This window comes from Furipterus horrens, unplaced genomic scaffold, assembly GCF_987537825.1.
Source record: "Furipterus horrens unplaced genomic scaffold, mFurHor1.1.pri manual_scaffold_10, whole genome shotgun sequence".
Lineage (NCBI taxonomy): Eukaryota > Metazoa > Chordata > Mammalia > Chiroptera > Furipteridae > Furipterus > Furipterus horrens.
In genome coordinates this window covers 24,706,902-24,721,977 of record NW_028327180.1, presented here as the reverse complement: position 1 = coordinate 24,721,977, position 15,076 = coordinate 24,706,902, and the positions used below count along the sequence as shown (strand labels likewise).

The 15,076-nt window shown below is 41.5% G+C and overlaps 1 protein-coding gene across 6 annotated transcripts in view; it reads left to right on the top strand.

Moving 5' to 3' along the window:
- RAPGEF2 (Rap guanine nucleotide exchange factor 2) overlaps positions 1–15,076 on the top strand; it is a 235,440-nt gene that overhangs the window by 76,200 nt on the left and 144,164 nt on the right. For all 6 annotated transcript variants that reach the window (XM_090288745.1, XM_090288741.1, XM_090288742.1 and 3 more), the window contains exon 3: positions 3,419–3,475. In XM_090288745.1, coding sequence (XP_090144871.1) covers positions 3,419–3,475 — 57 coding nt within the window. The remainder of the gene's footprint in view (positions 1–3,418; positions 3,476–15,076) is intronic.

The window sequence follows — 15,076 nt, the reverse complement described above, 5'->3', positions numbered from 1 at the left end:
CGCATTTAGATACGTTTTCTTTGAATTTTTAAAATAAAAGTTTTACCCCTAGGATTAAATAGAGAACAGTTAAGACTTTTCTACACAATACAATTTCCCAATTTAGGGAAAAGAAGCAGCCCTTAATCAAGACTTTCAGCCTGTTTATTCAGTAGTAAGCAGTAGAACAACGTGAGTCCTCAACAGTGAGGGAGAGGAGAGGCTTTCACTGAAGGCTCAGCGTTGTGCCTTACTGTGGCCCGTTCACACGTAAGCAATGCACTGATTCTGAGCAGCTGATTGACTGTGTTACTGCAGGACCCCCCACTATGCAGCGTAAAGGTTTCAGGTCTTCACTTTAAAAACTATATATTTTTCAACACAACTTTATTTTGTTAATGTTTACTTCCTTAATCCATGTGGATTAGGAGCAGCATGTTGGCCAAAGTGGAAGAGCGTCCTACAGTTAGGAGCGGGGGGCCAAAATTTGTAAAACGCTCAGTAAGTGTCTGAGGCCGTCAGCATTGACAACAAGAGCTTGCTGAAGCTGTACGTATTCTTCAGCGCTATGGATGAGTGTAGTTAATACATATGGGCACTTTTAGATATCCCAAACAACTTAATTATGGTTATTGTATTCTTTAGGGATTCAGTGAAGATCCATATGGTTTTGATAAAACATTCCCTAACAGTGTTTTAGGATTAAAAAACTTCTGGTGCTTTTTTCATTTATTAGAAGATTGTCATATAGAAAGTTGTGTGTGTGTGTGTGTTTTGATGGCACTGGTTAAATTTATCCAGTCAACAGTTTCTGATTGTGTGCCTACTGTCTGCTAGTCACTGATGTAGGCCATGGTGACACAGCATTGAAGGAGCCCAAATGGCTGCCACCGTGGAGCTTCTGTGCCTAGTGGGGCACCAAGATTTAGGTAATGGATCTATGTTGTTTTACCCAGATGTGTTGGGCTGCTTTGGCTTTTTACTCAAAAGGAGGTAACATTCAAGTCAGGGCAGGTGAGCAGAGATCTCTGCCGTGTAGATGGCTGTCAGGTGCCCTGTTATGGGAACAGGTGTGATGTACGAGAAGGCAGGTGCTGTGCACAGCATGACAGACAAAGTAATTATGATACAGTAAGTATAGGGCCTTGTATTCAAGGATAAGGAGTTTGTATTTCCCCCTAAAGGTAGAGGAAATTAAGAGAGGAGGTATAAGGAGATCTGACTTAACATTTGCACGGATTTGTCTGGAAGTTATCTGGAGACTGGGCAGTAGGTGAGCGAAAGTAGAAGCAGAAGTCTTCATTTGTAGTCCTGGTGAGAGATAATAAATAGTGAGATACTTGTGGCTCGTCCTGGGTTTTCCCAGGGGAGATGGTGAATGGGCAGTTTGGGAGGATACGTTTTGGAAACACGTGGTGCTGCCAGAAAGATGGTGTTTGAAGAAAGAGAAATCAAGGACGAGGACTCCAGGTTTTTGGACTGAATAATTGGGTCGTGATTGTGAGAAAGCAGATTTTAGGGGAAGAAGTTCAAGGTCTATTGTGGATGCTTTGGACATGAAATGAGCATTGCCCAGCCACTGACTACATAAGCAGGTGTTTAGATGAGTGAATATCTCGGTGGGAGATCAGGTCTGGGGCATTGCTGTGGAAGTCATCAGTTTATAGATGAAATATGAAATCATGACTGGATGAGATTCCGTGGTATAGAGGGCTGAAGGGCCCCTGGAGGAGGTGATGGATAACCTTTAAAAGTCAGGTAGAGGGATGGAATGGGGGAGAATTCAAAGGAGACAGAAAAAGTGACTAGTAACTTAAAAGAAAAACCTAGAGACTGAGGAATGGGAAGCCTAGAGAAGATAATGCTACAAGGAAAAAGGAGTCATCATTTGCTGCTGAGAAGTAGAATTAAGGTAAGGACAGAAAGGATTTAGATAGCACAGAGGAAGCTGATAACTTTCTAGAGCCTTTTCTTTGGTGTTTCGGGAACCAAATGGTGTGGGAGGGGGAAGAGGGTGAGAAAATGGAAATGGTGTATAGACAATTCTAAAAGGAGAATTTCTGTCATGGATAAGAGCTGGAGTGGGATGTAGGATCCACAGTGTCCCCCTCCCACAGACAGCAGGCGACCCTAAGATGTGTTTATCTATTGTCGGGAAGTGGTCCAGGAGAGAGGGAGAAATAGATGGTGGTGTAGGAGGAGGAGGTGAGCTTGCAGGAAGGGTCTTACACAGGAGAAGGAATAAATAACAACCAGTGAAGAGGTTGGGGCAGGGACGCTCCGATCATTCCAGCGGTTAACATGGCCGAACCCATTACTTAATGCAAGACCAGGTATTTTTAGACCCACCCCTGGTGTCTGTCATCCTTTTCTATAAAGAATTTGTGTGACTCAGTCTATGAAAGAAAACTGTGTTGAATGACGTGTGTTCAGTATTTGATGCTGCCTTCTGGAGGTGTGACATTCAGTTTGAATGTCTGGAGTAAGGGATCGAGAGGACTAGAAGGACCTCTCCAGTAGGGAGGTGGTAGCAGAAAGAACAAGGGAAAAAAAAACAGTACCCAAGGGAGTTGTATTCAAGGGAAAAATCAAGAGCATGTAGTATTTATTGGATTTTGTAAGCTGAGGAAAGAAATATGGGTAGGGGTTTATGCCTGTGTTTCCTAGACTGGAGACCAGTAGCCCATTGGGCAAAAAGTGGAGGTGGGGTTGAAATAATCACTTTTATAGCCAACTTTCTTCTATGTACTATTTCCTTCACAAGGAGACACGGCATAATCATCCTGTTTTCTTTTGCATTTCTATATTTTTGGGAAATTTTACTCGGGCTTAAAATAATAGGATACTTTTTGAAGGTGCTGTTCTTGAAGTACTTTTGAATATTTAAAAATTGATTCATGTTTTCCATAATTACATAATTTTTTCCTCAGGGATGAATCAGCTGAAACAATAATTCTTTAAAAGTTGTAAAGCCTTTATTTAATCATTGGTCACAAAAATACTGAGTTAATAACAGCCTACTTTTGTATGAAATTCTATACTGTTACATAACATTAATGTAGAGCTGTGAATGACGTTATCACTGTTTAAATTAGTAGGTTTTCCTTTCTAAAGTTTCTTCTCATTTTCTGTTTACCTTGGAGAACATGGATTTGCCCAAAGGTCATTTGCAAAGTGTAAAAATCACATACAGTTTTGTTCCCTGTAAAATAAATGTGGTGAAGTTGACATCTCAGGAAATGCTTTTCCGTAGCATCTCTTTACCAGATTTTATTTTGTGAACAGGCACCAAAAATATTCCCCTTGAGGCCAGTAGATGATTGTGACAAGCTTTGTAAGTAATCTTACTTAGTAGGCTACGTGGTTCATTTATATTTTTAAACTGTGAGTATGTTTTTTCATGACAGAAGTTGAACTCCTGTCTTTTTGTCTTTTACAGGTTAATGTGTGAAACTGTGAGATACGAAAGACATGAAGCGAATGAAGTTTTATACTAGTAGGTGTTTCCTTTCTCTTCGTACAATGTGTAAGGCAGTGACTAAATACTTCCCTTAAAGAACCAGAGAAGTCCTAGGAACAGTGTGCTGTGTCAGCATGGCCTTCTCTGTGCATTAACTGACATTTCGTAGTTTAGGAATGTGGACCATTTCAGCTATTTCCTGACATAAACGTTTACAGTTCTTTGCTGATAACTTCACATGTGTCTCTCATGTGTGATCCAGATATATTATTTCACATTATGAGTTTTGACATTTTTATCATTATGAAATAAGAAATACTATAGTCTTTTTAATGGAACAAAATGTATATTCCCGCAACCATATGAGATGAAATGCAAATGTAGCATAAATATGTCTTAACTTATAATCTTTCAGAAACAGAAAAATAAGCTGTCCACATCCCTTTAGGCACAGTTTCTTCTTTAAATAGTATTGATATTCCTTTCACGATGTGTAGAATATTTCTTAAAAAATGACAGCTGATTTTATAAAAAACAGGATAAACATACAGTGGATAAATGTTGTTGTATTAGGATGTGTAAACTGTGACTTACCAGACATGTTATTTTGTTAATAATGTTTGCCATGACTATTGTTCTGCTGACTTTCCTTCTTGTGTTCCAAAGCAGTTATTAAATAATTATGTGCCATGTCTATTATAGGGAGTATTTATTGAAATAAATAAAACACAGCTTCTTTCCTTAATGAGGCTCTGCTCTCTTGAGGGAGGTAGAAGTAGAGTAAAAGGGAACCAACAACAGAAAGTCACCAAAATAACTGAGAGGACAGACATGTACTGGGGTTGCGGATGGCAGGGGAGGCTTGAGGGAAATGGGAGGCATCTCACAGAAGCGGCCCTTTGAACTAGGTCTCAAAGGGCGTCTGCTGGTTTAGAGAGACTTTCTTGGTGGAAGAAACAGTCTCTGTAGGGACACAGAGAGGTGAAGGGCCCTGACTCGGTGCTTGGACTTTGTGTGTGGCGAGGATACGATGACTGGCGCGCAGTGTGCGCCAGGATGTTGGCTCAGGAGAAGAGGCAGGCTGGTCCTACCTGCTTGTGAGTGAGCAGCTAAGAAAAAGATCTTGATTCTTTAGGCAACTGGAAATGAGGTTTTATCCCCTCTAACCATTTTTTTTGTGAAAAATTACAAATGTTCCCAATGTTAAAGATAGTAGCATAACAGACCCCCGTGTACTCATCACCCAACATTGCCAGTTGATGCCCAGTTATGTTTTATCTTTTACTCCCTGCCTCCCAGTTCGAACTGGGTTATTTTGAAGGAAATCTAGACATATCTATTCATAATATTTTTGATATGTATCTTTACCTTTAAAGACAAAGACTTAAGAAAAGTTAACCGCAGTATCATCAAACTTTAAAAATTATCCTTTATATCATGAATATTTTCATGTGAATATTCTCACATTTCTTTGTCTCACAACATTTTTTGAGACTTACAAGAATTCATTTGAGCTAAATTGACAACATGCTGGGGAGCAAGATCTCAAACGCCCCTCCTCCCCCCCAATTTTTTATGGCTTATTTGTTTGAATCAGATCTGAATAAAGTCCATCCATTGCGATATCTTTCTAAAGTATTTTTTAATCTGTAGCTTGGTGGCCAGTTTTCAAGCAACAGAATGATGTGACTGATGCCTTCCAACCCGCCCCCTCATCCCCTCAAGGAAAATATCTGTGCCTGTGTGGAAAATATGAAGGGTAGATGAGATTGAGCAGATGGCAGGGAGGTCAGCAAGGAGGTGGTTGCCTCATCTGAGGTCACCAGTGCTTGAACTGAGGCTAAGCCTGAAGGAATGGGGAAATCAGGCGTGGGTTTTAAAAAGCATGCAGGTGGATATGGTCTGGGACTATTCATAGGTTGTAACATGAAACTTAATCATCTAGGACTTTTTGACAGGAAATTGTAAATATCCATCTAGGGCTTAAAAGAACATACACCAAATGTAGAGGAATAGTAAATAACCAAGACGTCATTGATAATCAGAAGACTTAACACCAAGGACGAATGCTTTTTAACATATTTGTTCTTGAATAAAAAAAGCTGTGCTTAGAATGTTTGATGTCAGTGGACTAGGTGTGCAGGGTCCGGGTTGGAAGTCCCTGGTGAATATTACTGGTATTTATTGAAGCAGCCTGTGGTAGTGAGCGTCAGCTTTCTTTTATTGTCCGTCACCTCTGAAGCATGGTGCCGGTAGTATCGATGATGAGGTCATAACAAACATTTTATAAGCACTTCTTATGCCTCGTGTACTCTAATAATTCCTTTCTGAGCAATAATTTACCTGCTCCTTATAGCTCTCTTGTGTGGTCGATACCCTCACCCCAGTCTTGCACCTGAAGGGGCTGAGGATGTGAGAGGATGAGGTACTTTTCCAAAGTCTCACTGCCCAAAGCGGGGACCAGCTTTGAGCTCAAACATTGCGACTCTGCAACCTTAGAGCTGCCCCACTTACCAGTGTTTTCTGGCCTTTTTCAACTCACTGTAAAGAATGGCACCAGGGGAAATGATGGATGGACCTTGAAAATACGAGGCTAAGCGAAGTAAGAGACAGAAGAAGTTAAAAACCATGATTTCACTCGTGTAAGAGATAAAACTAAAAGTGACCAATAAATGAACAAAGAAGAAAAACAAAGAAAAACTCCTAGACACAGACAACAGTATAGGGGTCATCAGAGGGAAGGAGGCCAGGTGGAGGTAGGGAAAGATAAATGCAGGGAGTCAGATGTAGGGTGACAGGTGATTTGACTGTGGGCGGTGGGCACACAGTGCAATATACAGACCACGTATCATAGAAATGTACACTTGAAACCTGTATGATCTTATTAATCAGTGCCACCCCAATAAACTTAAATTAAAAAGAAAGAAAATAGAAAAAGAAAAAAATGATAGTGCTTATGTGCATGCTGGGATGAGCATGTCATCTTTCTGTCCTGCTGACACGGTTGGTGGCAGCTGAACCCCACCAGCAGCTCTGTCTGCATTATCCTGACTCCCTAACTGTTTTTATTTGCGATTCATTTAAATTGAAGGTATATTTCAGTGTCCTTAAATGTACTTGCCCGTGGGTATTTTTTATTTTTTTCATTTTAGACAGTGAATGTGAGTTATGCTGGTAATATAAAGCCATGTTTTAGATAATCCTAAATTGAAGGTATTTAGACTAGATTTGTAGCAAGAGTTGATTGAAGCAATTGGCCATTTTTGACTTGTTAGAATTAAGATACATGTTAGTAAGCAAAGAAATGTCTGTGGATATTCAGTTGGTCATGACTTTGTAAGAGCAAAAATTCAGAGACAAATTGTAGATTCACTTAATCAGACTCCTGGTATTTGGCCAGTCTTGTTATGGAAGGTAATTATAATATTTTCTTCTGTGATCCTTGAACAAATATGTGTCTGCTTTTAGCAATTTGTGTTGGGTGCAGTTTTGACAATTAAAGAACCCTTGTATTAGTGGTGTATATAAATCTGTGATAACTTAATATCACCCTTCTTTTTGGGGCCCATTGCTATTACCCCATGAGAGAAATGACTTGTCTAATCTTGCCCTCCCTTGAGTTTAAAGAACATAGTGTTGTCAGAATATCAAAGACTGTAAGACTTTGGTTTTATGACCAGGAGATGATTATTCATTTTCCTTATTATGTTTGTGTGCTCGTGACTTCCAAGTCTGTGGTTTTAAATAATTTCTCCAGGTAAATATAATATGCTTTTGATCTACTTCTGTACCTCATTTTTCTCATCTGTAAAATGGAAACAATTGGAAATCCTACACAGCTTAACATAGTTGCTCTTATGGTGGAAAGAGGTTGGATTGTGTGAAGTCCGAAGGGGCTCAGAAAGTGCTTATTGAAAACTGCTGATCTGAACTTCTGGACTCCTTTGGAAGGACAGAGGGTGATTTGTTGTAAGTAAGTAAAGTGATTTTCACTTTATTTTTTGGGATAATTATACGAGGTGTGTCCAGAAAAAGTCCAGCCATTGTTAATACAACGGGAATGGTTTGCATGACACAGATGTAACTTGGCAGCCAAGGAGAGTGGACTGGAATGCACATGTGTGAACAATGACGACTTCACTGTACTAGTCAGTGGGGGCAGTAGATGCGGCTGAGTGAGCATGTGTACTGTGTGGCCATGGCTCTCAAAATGACCGAGTGAATAGAGCAATGAATCTGCATCAGATTTTGCATTAAACTTGAACATTCCTCCGTGAAAACAATATTCAGATGGTTCAGAAGGTTGCAGCTACGGGCAACCGGTGATTGGCAGCTTCATCATGACAATGCACATCACATCTCATGCAGAGTGTTTTTGTGAAACATCAAATCACCCAGATGACTCAGCCCCCCCTACAGCCCAGATTTGGTGCCCTGAAACTTCTGGCTTTTCCCAAAACTAAAGTCAATCTTTGAAAGGGAAGAGATTTCAGACCGTTGATGAGATTCAGGAAAATACAGCGGGGCAGCTGATGGCGATTGGGAGAACTATGTGAGGTTCCAGGGTGCCTACTTTGAAGGGGACTGAGGCATCATTGTCCTATGTACAATGTTTCTTGTATCATGTATCTTCTTCAATAAATATCTCTACTTTTCATAATTCATGGTTGGATACTTTCTGGACAGACCTCATATATTTGACTTACAAGTCTAAGTCACTCTAAAGTGTATAGTAACAGTATAGGTGAGCAAGAATGAGGGCTTTGATTGAAGAGGCTTTGAGGGGAGCCAACAGAATGTGATGGTACGTTGTGGAGAGAGGGAGAAATTTAGGGAGACTTTCTGTTTTCCGGTTTTATCCTCTGGTTGGAGGATGTTGCTGAGACAATGGGTGCAAGAAAAGAAACAGATGTGTTTCTGGTGTGGGGCACTGTGGCTGACCATCTGGAAGACCTTGCTGTAAGAGTTGTCTCCACTGAGTCATTGGAAATTGTGTGTCTTCGTTTTATTTCGCTTTTTCTGATTTTTTAGCATGAGGTGAGGGGCCAATAGCCCTAGGGAGATAAGAATTCTGTCTCCATTTCTCCCTGATGCCAACAGCTTTATTTTGAGTATTGTATAACATCCTGGGTAGTGTAATGCTAACTTTCTTTCTGAAATACCTACCACCTCCCCACCCCGCTGCCAAAAAAAAAAAAAAAAAAAAAAATAAGTGTTTGATGTTACACGTGGTCTCAGCAGTACCAAACCCTCTTGCGACTGCTGCATCAACACTGCTCCACGAATGGGCTTCTGAACGCGTTTCAGGACGTCTCACGGGTGCCCGCATCACCCTTTCTTGTTGATCATGTGATTTTCATCTTTTTGCTTCTCTGTGTTTATCGCCCTTGTTAATGTTGCCCATGTAAAGGTAAAGCATCGTAGAGGAGCTTCTTCCCTCCTGGGTCACTTCTGGCTTGTGCTAATGCCCTGCAGTATTGCTCTTGATCTGCCCAAGGGGTGGGTTCCCTCCCTGGATGCAGTTCCAGCGCCCTCATGCTGTCCTTCGCCGGGAGAGACTCAGAAAGCACTAACTTCTGGTCCCAGTTGGTTGTATTTTACGTGGGTACTGTTCTTCCCGTGCCTGTTTGTTGTCCAGACCTAGATGTTGGAGTTTGTGGCCCACAGGGGGCCCCTCTGGAGCCGAGTGTTATGCCAGCCCAGTGTCCTCTGCCCACCGCCATCTCCCCCAGTCCTACCACTCCGTTTTGGTTTTTTCCCTTTTACTTTTATTAGCATTTATTTTATGCTGAATTTACTCCCAGGCCACACATTTTTGTTTTCTCGGTTTCTTCTGGGATATCTTTTTCTTCTGTGCATTCTCCTCCTCTGGTTTGGGAACCATCTGCCCTTTGCAGTAAGAACCCGCTCTGTGCAGCAGGAGCTTGTATGTGGGTCCGTCCGCTCCAGCGCTGAGAGTTTCCGCGCCGCGTCTGGGGAGCTTTGTTCACCCGGATGTGCTCAATGACCAGAGAAGGTACATCTGAACCCTTACGCCCAGCATCACTCTCTGCGTTTTCAAGCACGTGCAGCAAAAACTCAGCAGTCTTTTGGGGCCACCGGCCCTGCCCCCAGCCCCACTGTTTGGCCTGAGCACCCCTGCCAGCTCCACCGTTGTAACAACGCAATGGGACACATTGCTTCTGTAAAGTGACCTCCTTTGGATACGTGGTGGCTTTTTAGATATGTATACCCTTGATGGCCTGGGCAGTTTCCGAAGTGTTCTCAAAAGTGAACGTGATTTGTGCCTCTTGATTTGCATGATTTTGTGGGTCAAAGGAATAGCGAACCATTTTCAGAGGTCACCTGAGGCCTCTGCCGCTCCCATTTTGTTACAGGTCTTTTCTTCCTTCTTCTCAGCCCCTTTGCCTTCATTGCTATGAACAGCCTTTGACTGATTGGGCTCCTCTTAAGTCTTCTCGTTGTATTGACAGATGGATAAAGAGGCTTTTTCTTGTTACTTTTTGGCCCTCTAATAATCACCTTTGCTGATGTAATCTTTTTTATGTATTAGCTTATTATTCTTTCAACCCCCTTGTCAAACTTTTACCTTCATCACTTATATTAGCTTGCTTTTATCAGAAGGGAAATGTGGAGCAGCAGTCACAGCTCTTTCATGGGGAGACATCGCCACCTTGTGGACTTTTAGGATATTACAGTCGTCGGCAGCCGTCCGTCTCGAGAGACGATGGTGTAGCTTCTTAAGAGTCCATCTGCACCGCCGAGAATGGCTGTGCAGTCCGACTCGGGAGTGACATGGTAGTATCTGTCTCCTCCCATGTTGAATCGACATCTTGCGATGACGCTGAAGCTACAGAGCCTGGGCAGGGTGATATGGAGGGTCTGCTGTTGCCCATGCAGCAGACCCCCCCTCTCTTCGCAGCTGAAGGGTCCAAGGGAAAGACGGAGTCAATACAGCTTGGCTTCAGGTGCGCCGCAGGAGTTGCCGGTGTTGACTACAACGTCAAACCGCCTTAGGGACTCCGGCTCCGGATTTTCTGTCGGGGTTTACTCCCTTAGCCTTTCCCCAGAAGAGGTATGCCGCAAGGCAGCGGAGGTTTTTTGGAATCAGAGTTTTCCTTCTCTGATGTACCCTGACTGGAAGATCGAACCAGCGACACTTAGCTCGCAGGCCGACGCTCAATCCACTGAGCTAAGCCAGCCAGGGCTAGATATTACAGTACACCCTCGCTTATCGCGGACTATGAAAGGCCTTTAACCCTGGCTTTATTTTTCCAGTTACTGGTAAATTGAAACCTACATCTTTGACTTTCAGACACTTTTAATACTGTATCTGTATTGGTGTCTCTTCAATCATTAATTTTTTCGTTACGGAAAAGCTAAGTACCGATCAGGCATTATATAGTGTATACGTTGGGGGTACTGATGAGTTAGAGAAGTTTAAAAGCTAATGAGGGAAGACTTCTAAAATAAATAATTATGAACTCTGCCAGCTGCTTAATATGAACGTGTATGAAGTGTTCTGGGAACCCAAGATACTAACACACTTCTCAGAGGACATGTTAGTTAGCCTGGAATTCAAAGGATGAGTAATAAGTTTATTAGACACAAGGTACTGTTTGGGAGCTGGAACAGCAGGTTTATTCCGAGGCCCTGAGGCGCATAGGTGGGAAGAAAAGCTTAGTACAGCCGATCAGGGTAAAGTTTGCGGCATGGCCCATGCTGGGGATTGGAGCAGAAAGCATAGCTGTCGGTTGGACCTTTCAGGGAATATTGTAAGAGAGGAAAAGAGATGAAGAGAACTAGTAATTTCTATGTACCTGTGATGCAAAGTACCCCTATATGTTGTTTCATTAAATCAGAGTGTTTTTGTGAAGAAGGTCTGATATCCCCGTTTCACAGTTGAGGAGTTGGCATCTCAGAATTTAACTTCACCAGGATCACACGGCAAGTACGAGAGAACGTCTGTTCTGAAACTGTTGCTCTTTGCACGGCAACGTATTGCTTACCTCACGTGCTAGCCAAGGGGTTTGGGCTCTCTCCTATTAAGGATCCGGGGTTAGGAGCAGAAGCATGTCACGGTCTGACTTACCTGAGCAAAAGCAGCTGAAATAGTATCCGGTTCCTACTAGGGGAAACACATGCTTCCTACTGAAAGGAGGTCCAGTGTTTTAAAACAGAATGCAATTAGATGGCGTAAGTATTTTGGAGTTTGGAAAATGGTCAGTGAGAAGATCTTACAAAAGGAATAGGGCTCTATTTTTTGATGATCTGAGAAAACGATTATGTAATTTTGATTCATTAACACTGATGGCTGTCATGTTGGTTGCTGTTATTTTTAAAATTTGACAACCTGAGGGAAAAGGGGCTAGTCAGTGCCCCTGACTAAATAGTCAGGCATTGCATGTTTTAAAAATTCTCGTGGCACACCGGTTGAAAATCGCTGCCCTGAGGTATAATGGGATCGAGGAGGTGGGGAGAGGCAGACATTCTGGGCAGACTGGCAGAGCGGGGAAGGAACAACAGGGCCGCAGGGAGCCAGCCATCCTGGGCTTGTGTTGAGGAGCAGAGAGAAGTCATGTGGGAAAAGAGTGGGACGGGGTTGTCTGTCTGTCGCCTCCCCATCATTCCAAGTCTAAACTTGCCGATCGTTTAGACTTGGAATGATGGCAGTAGGGACCATTCGTTCCTGATTGCTTCACAGTCCTTCAGTCTGATTATTCTGGAAGGTGAACTGATCATTTGTGACGCTCTGTTTATATTTTGTCTCCTTTTTTTTTTGTTTGGTTTTCTTCATTTCCTCCCTGTTGATGACAATAAAAAAACAGGAAGATTTCCATGTGCCTTGTCATACACCTGGGCTTTTATGACTTACATTTTGTCCCTGTAGAATGGGGTGTATCAGAATCAAGTCAATTGCCCATTGTAGTTCTTAGCTCGGTCTAAAAATTATAGGTGTTTGCTGTGTGTACTTGTTTAATCTTTAGGTTTGTTTTTTCTGCCGGTTATTGGTGGTGTAAGACTAAGGTTATTTAGGAATAGTCAGGGTTATTCCAAGATTCAGATTTTGCCATTTCAGCAACCAACGAAAGGACTCTGTTGCTTATAATTTTAAAACATAAAAAAATTATTTGAGAAAAATTAAAGTAACACCAGTGAATTCAACACATGCAACTAATGGCATTATGAGAGTGATAGAGCTTATAGTTTCTTTTTTTGCCATTTGTTCCTGTCTGAGGATGGATATTCAGACAGTTTTTCTCAAGGTTTTTCAGACTTGAGAGCCCATGCATAAGAACCACCTGGATATTTGTTTAATGGGTGTTGTGATGGACCTAGTGATTAGAAACTGAGGGGGGGGGGTACTGGATAGATCCTGGGAACATGCATTTTTAATTCTCATTCCAGATAATTAATATGCACAGTAAAGCTTGAGAATCACAGGACAGAATGAACTCAGTATTAGTCCTAGATAATGATGATAATGGCTATTATTATTATTATTAGTTTTTTGTTAGCCAGTTTCACTGCCAGTGCCTGCCAGCAAGATCTTGGATCCATTTTGCTTACCTTTTGCGTGTAGAAAAGCTTGATGCTGCGAAGTACTGTCCTCAGAACTTCTTTTTCATCTTTTCTTTAAAAAAAAAGAAAGAAAGAAAGAAACCTGAATAATCATCACTTCACACATCTAAAATTGCTACAAAACCCCTCAGGTAACAGCAGCACTGTGGGAAGGGAGTCTCTGTGGGCCTTAAAGGGAAGGAGGTAGGTTGTACCCCAGATTGCAATGCTGCCTGAGGCATAATTGAAAGTGATCGTGCTTCAGGTACAGTTATTTCTAGCAAAGTCAGGAGAACTTTCTAGATGATTAAGACTAAGTAAAACAGATTTTGTGGTGGCATGTCACAGTGTGGACTTTTCAGGACAGAACTCAAGCGGAGGAGGACTTTTTTAGCATATAGATATTCCAGAACATTTTTAAAATAAGATTGTTTTTATATCTTTAGTTCTTATTAGCTTTCGTGAAACTTGAATCTTTTAAAAGAGACAACTCAATAATACAGAAATTATGATGCTCTTATTTGGCATAGAATATGCTCTCTAAATTTAGTAAGTGTTTATTGAGTGGTCATTCTCTTCAATGCCTGCTCAAGCAAATATTAGCTCTGATGAGTTGACATCTGATTTTTTTTGGAAAAAGTAGAGAAACTGTCATCTATCAGGTAAATGAAATTATAATAAGTGGGAGATATTGAGAGGCCCAGTTTCTTATCTTGACTTCCTTAAATCTTTCCCGAGATTTTCCTGATATGAAGAGTCAACCCTAATTACAGGGTAATCAGCGAGCCTCCAGGGTCCCAGAACATTTGCTATCACTGTAGTTTGTTCACTTTAGACTTGGGTGCCTTTTACTTAATGGATATTTTATGACCAGTGCCAGGAACGCTGGTTTACTAGGCTGGTGTTTATTTAGTCCTTAATAATCTTGCCTTCAAAATGGACAAACACGGAGTAACTGCCAGTAAATATTACATTCTCTTTGTCACAGGCAAGTTAGACTTTGGTGACATTTATTGTACTTTTTTAAACATGATTTAAAAAATGATAGAATAGTTATTATTTCTATTTAATGAGCATTGCTCATTTAATCCTTACAGCAGCTCTGGAAACTTGCCCAAGGCCACACAGTGAGTGGTATTCTATCATAATTTCCTAGTTTTCTAGATTCCATTTCCATTGGCCATCCTTTAGTGATTAAGTGACCGTTGCAGAGTGCAGATTAAAATAAGTTGATAAATAATTCCTTTTTTCTTCTTTTTATTTGTGTCACTTATTTGAAATAGCTTAAACTGTTCTTGCATCTGGCAAAACACATTTTTACTTGACATAAATCAGAATTAATAATAATGCTGTCATCTTTTGTTAAGAAAGACAAATTTTCCCCCAAAACTAGGTAAATGATTGATTGCAGAAACTAAAGATAAAAAACTTGAGAGAAGGGATTCATTTTTTTTTAAGTATTTTGCATATACATTTGAGAAATTGTTTTACTTTTATGGTTTCATTGGAACTACATTCTGACAATTTTTTAAAATGTTCTCGAGGGCTAAAGTAGTTGGGAAATTGGTTTAAGAATGGACTTGAGAGGAACAGTGCTCAGCTGCTGACTTGCTTTAGAAGCAAAGAGCAGGATGAGAATGATTAGGTGATAGTGATTGGTGTTTTAAATAACTGAGTTATTTAGAATTGTAGATAGACTTGAGTGCCCTTTGAAAGCATTTGGGGTCTATTTACAAAATTTAGAAAGAGGACCTGGCAGAGATTGCGGAAGACTGCATTGCAGCACGCACATGTGATTCTCTGGGGCCTGCCAGAAGGGGAGTGTGCCGCTTCCATATTGAGCTCTTAAAAGGCATGGGATGGTAATTTAGAGGAGAAAAACAAACAAACAAAGGAAATGGGGTGTGCTTCCTTTCCACCCCTCCCACCTGCTAGAACGCGGGCAGGGTGGTGAGATTTGGAGCCGCCCCCTTGGACAGGCTGGGACAGCAGAGCCACACACCAGCCTAGCCTGGGTCTCCCCACCGAGACGCCGCCAGGGCTATGCCACGGCTGTGGTGAGCTTTTCGCTTTATT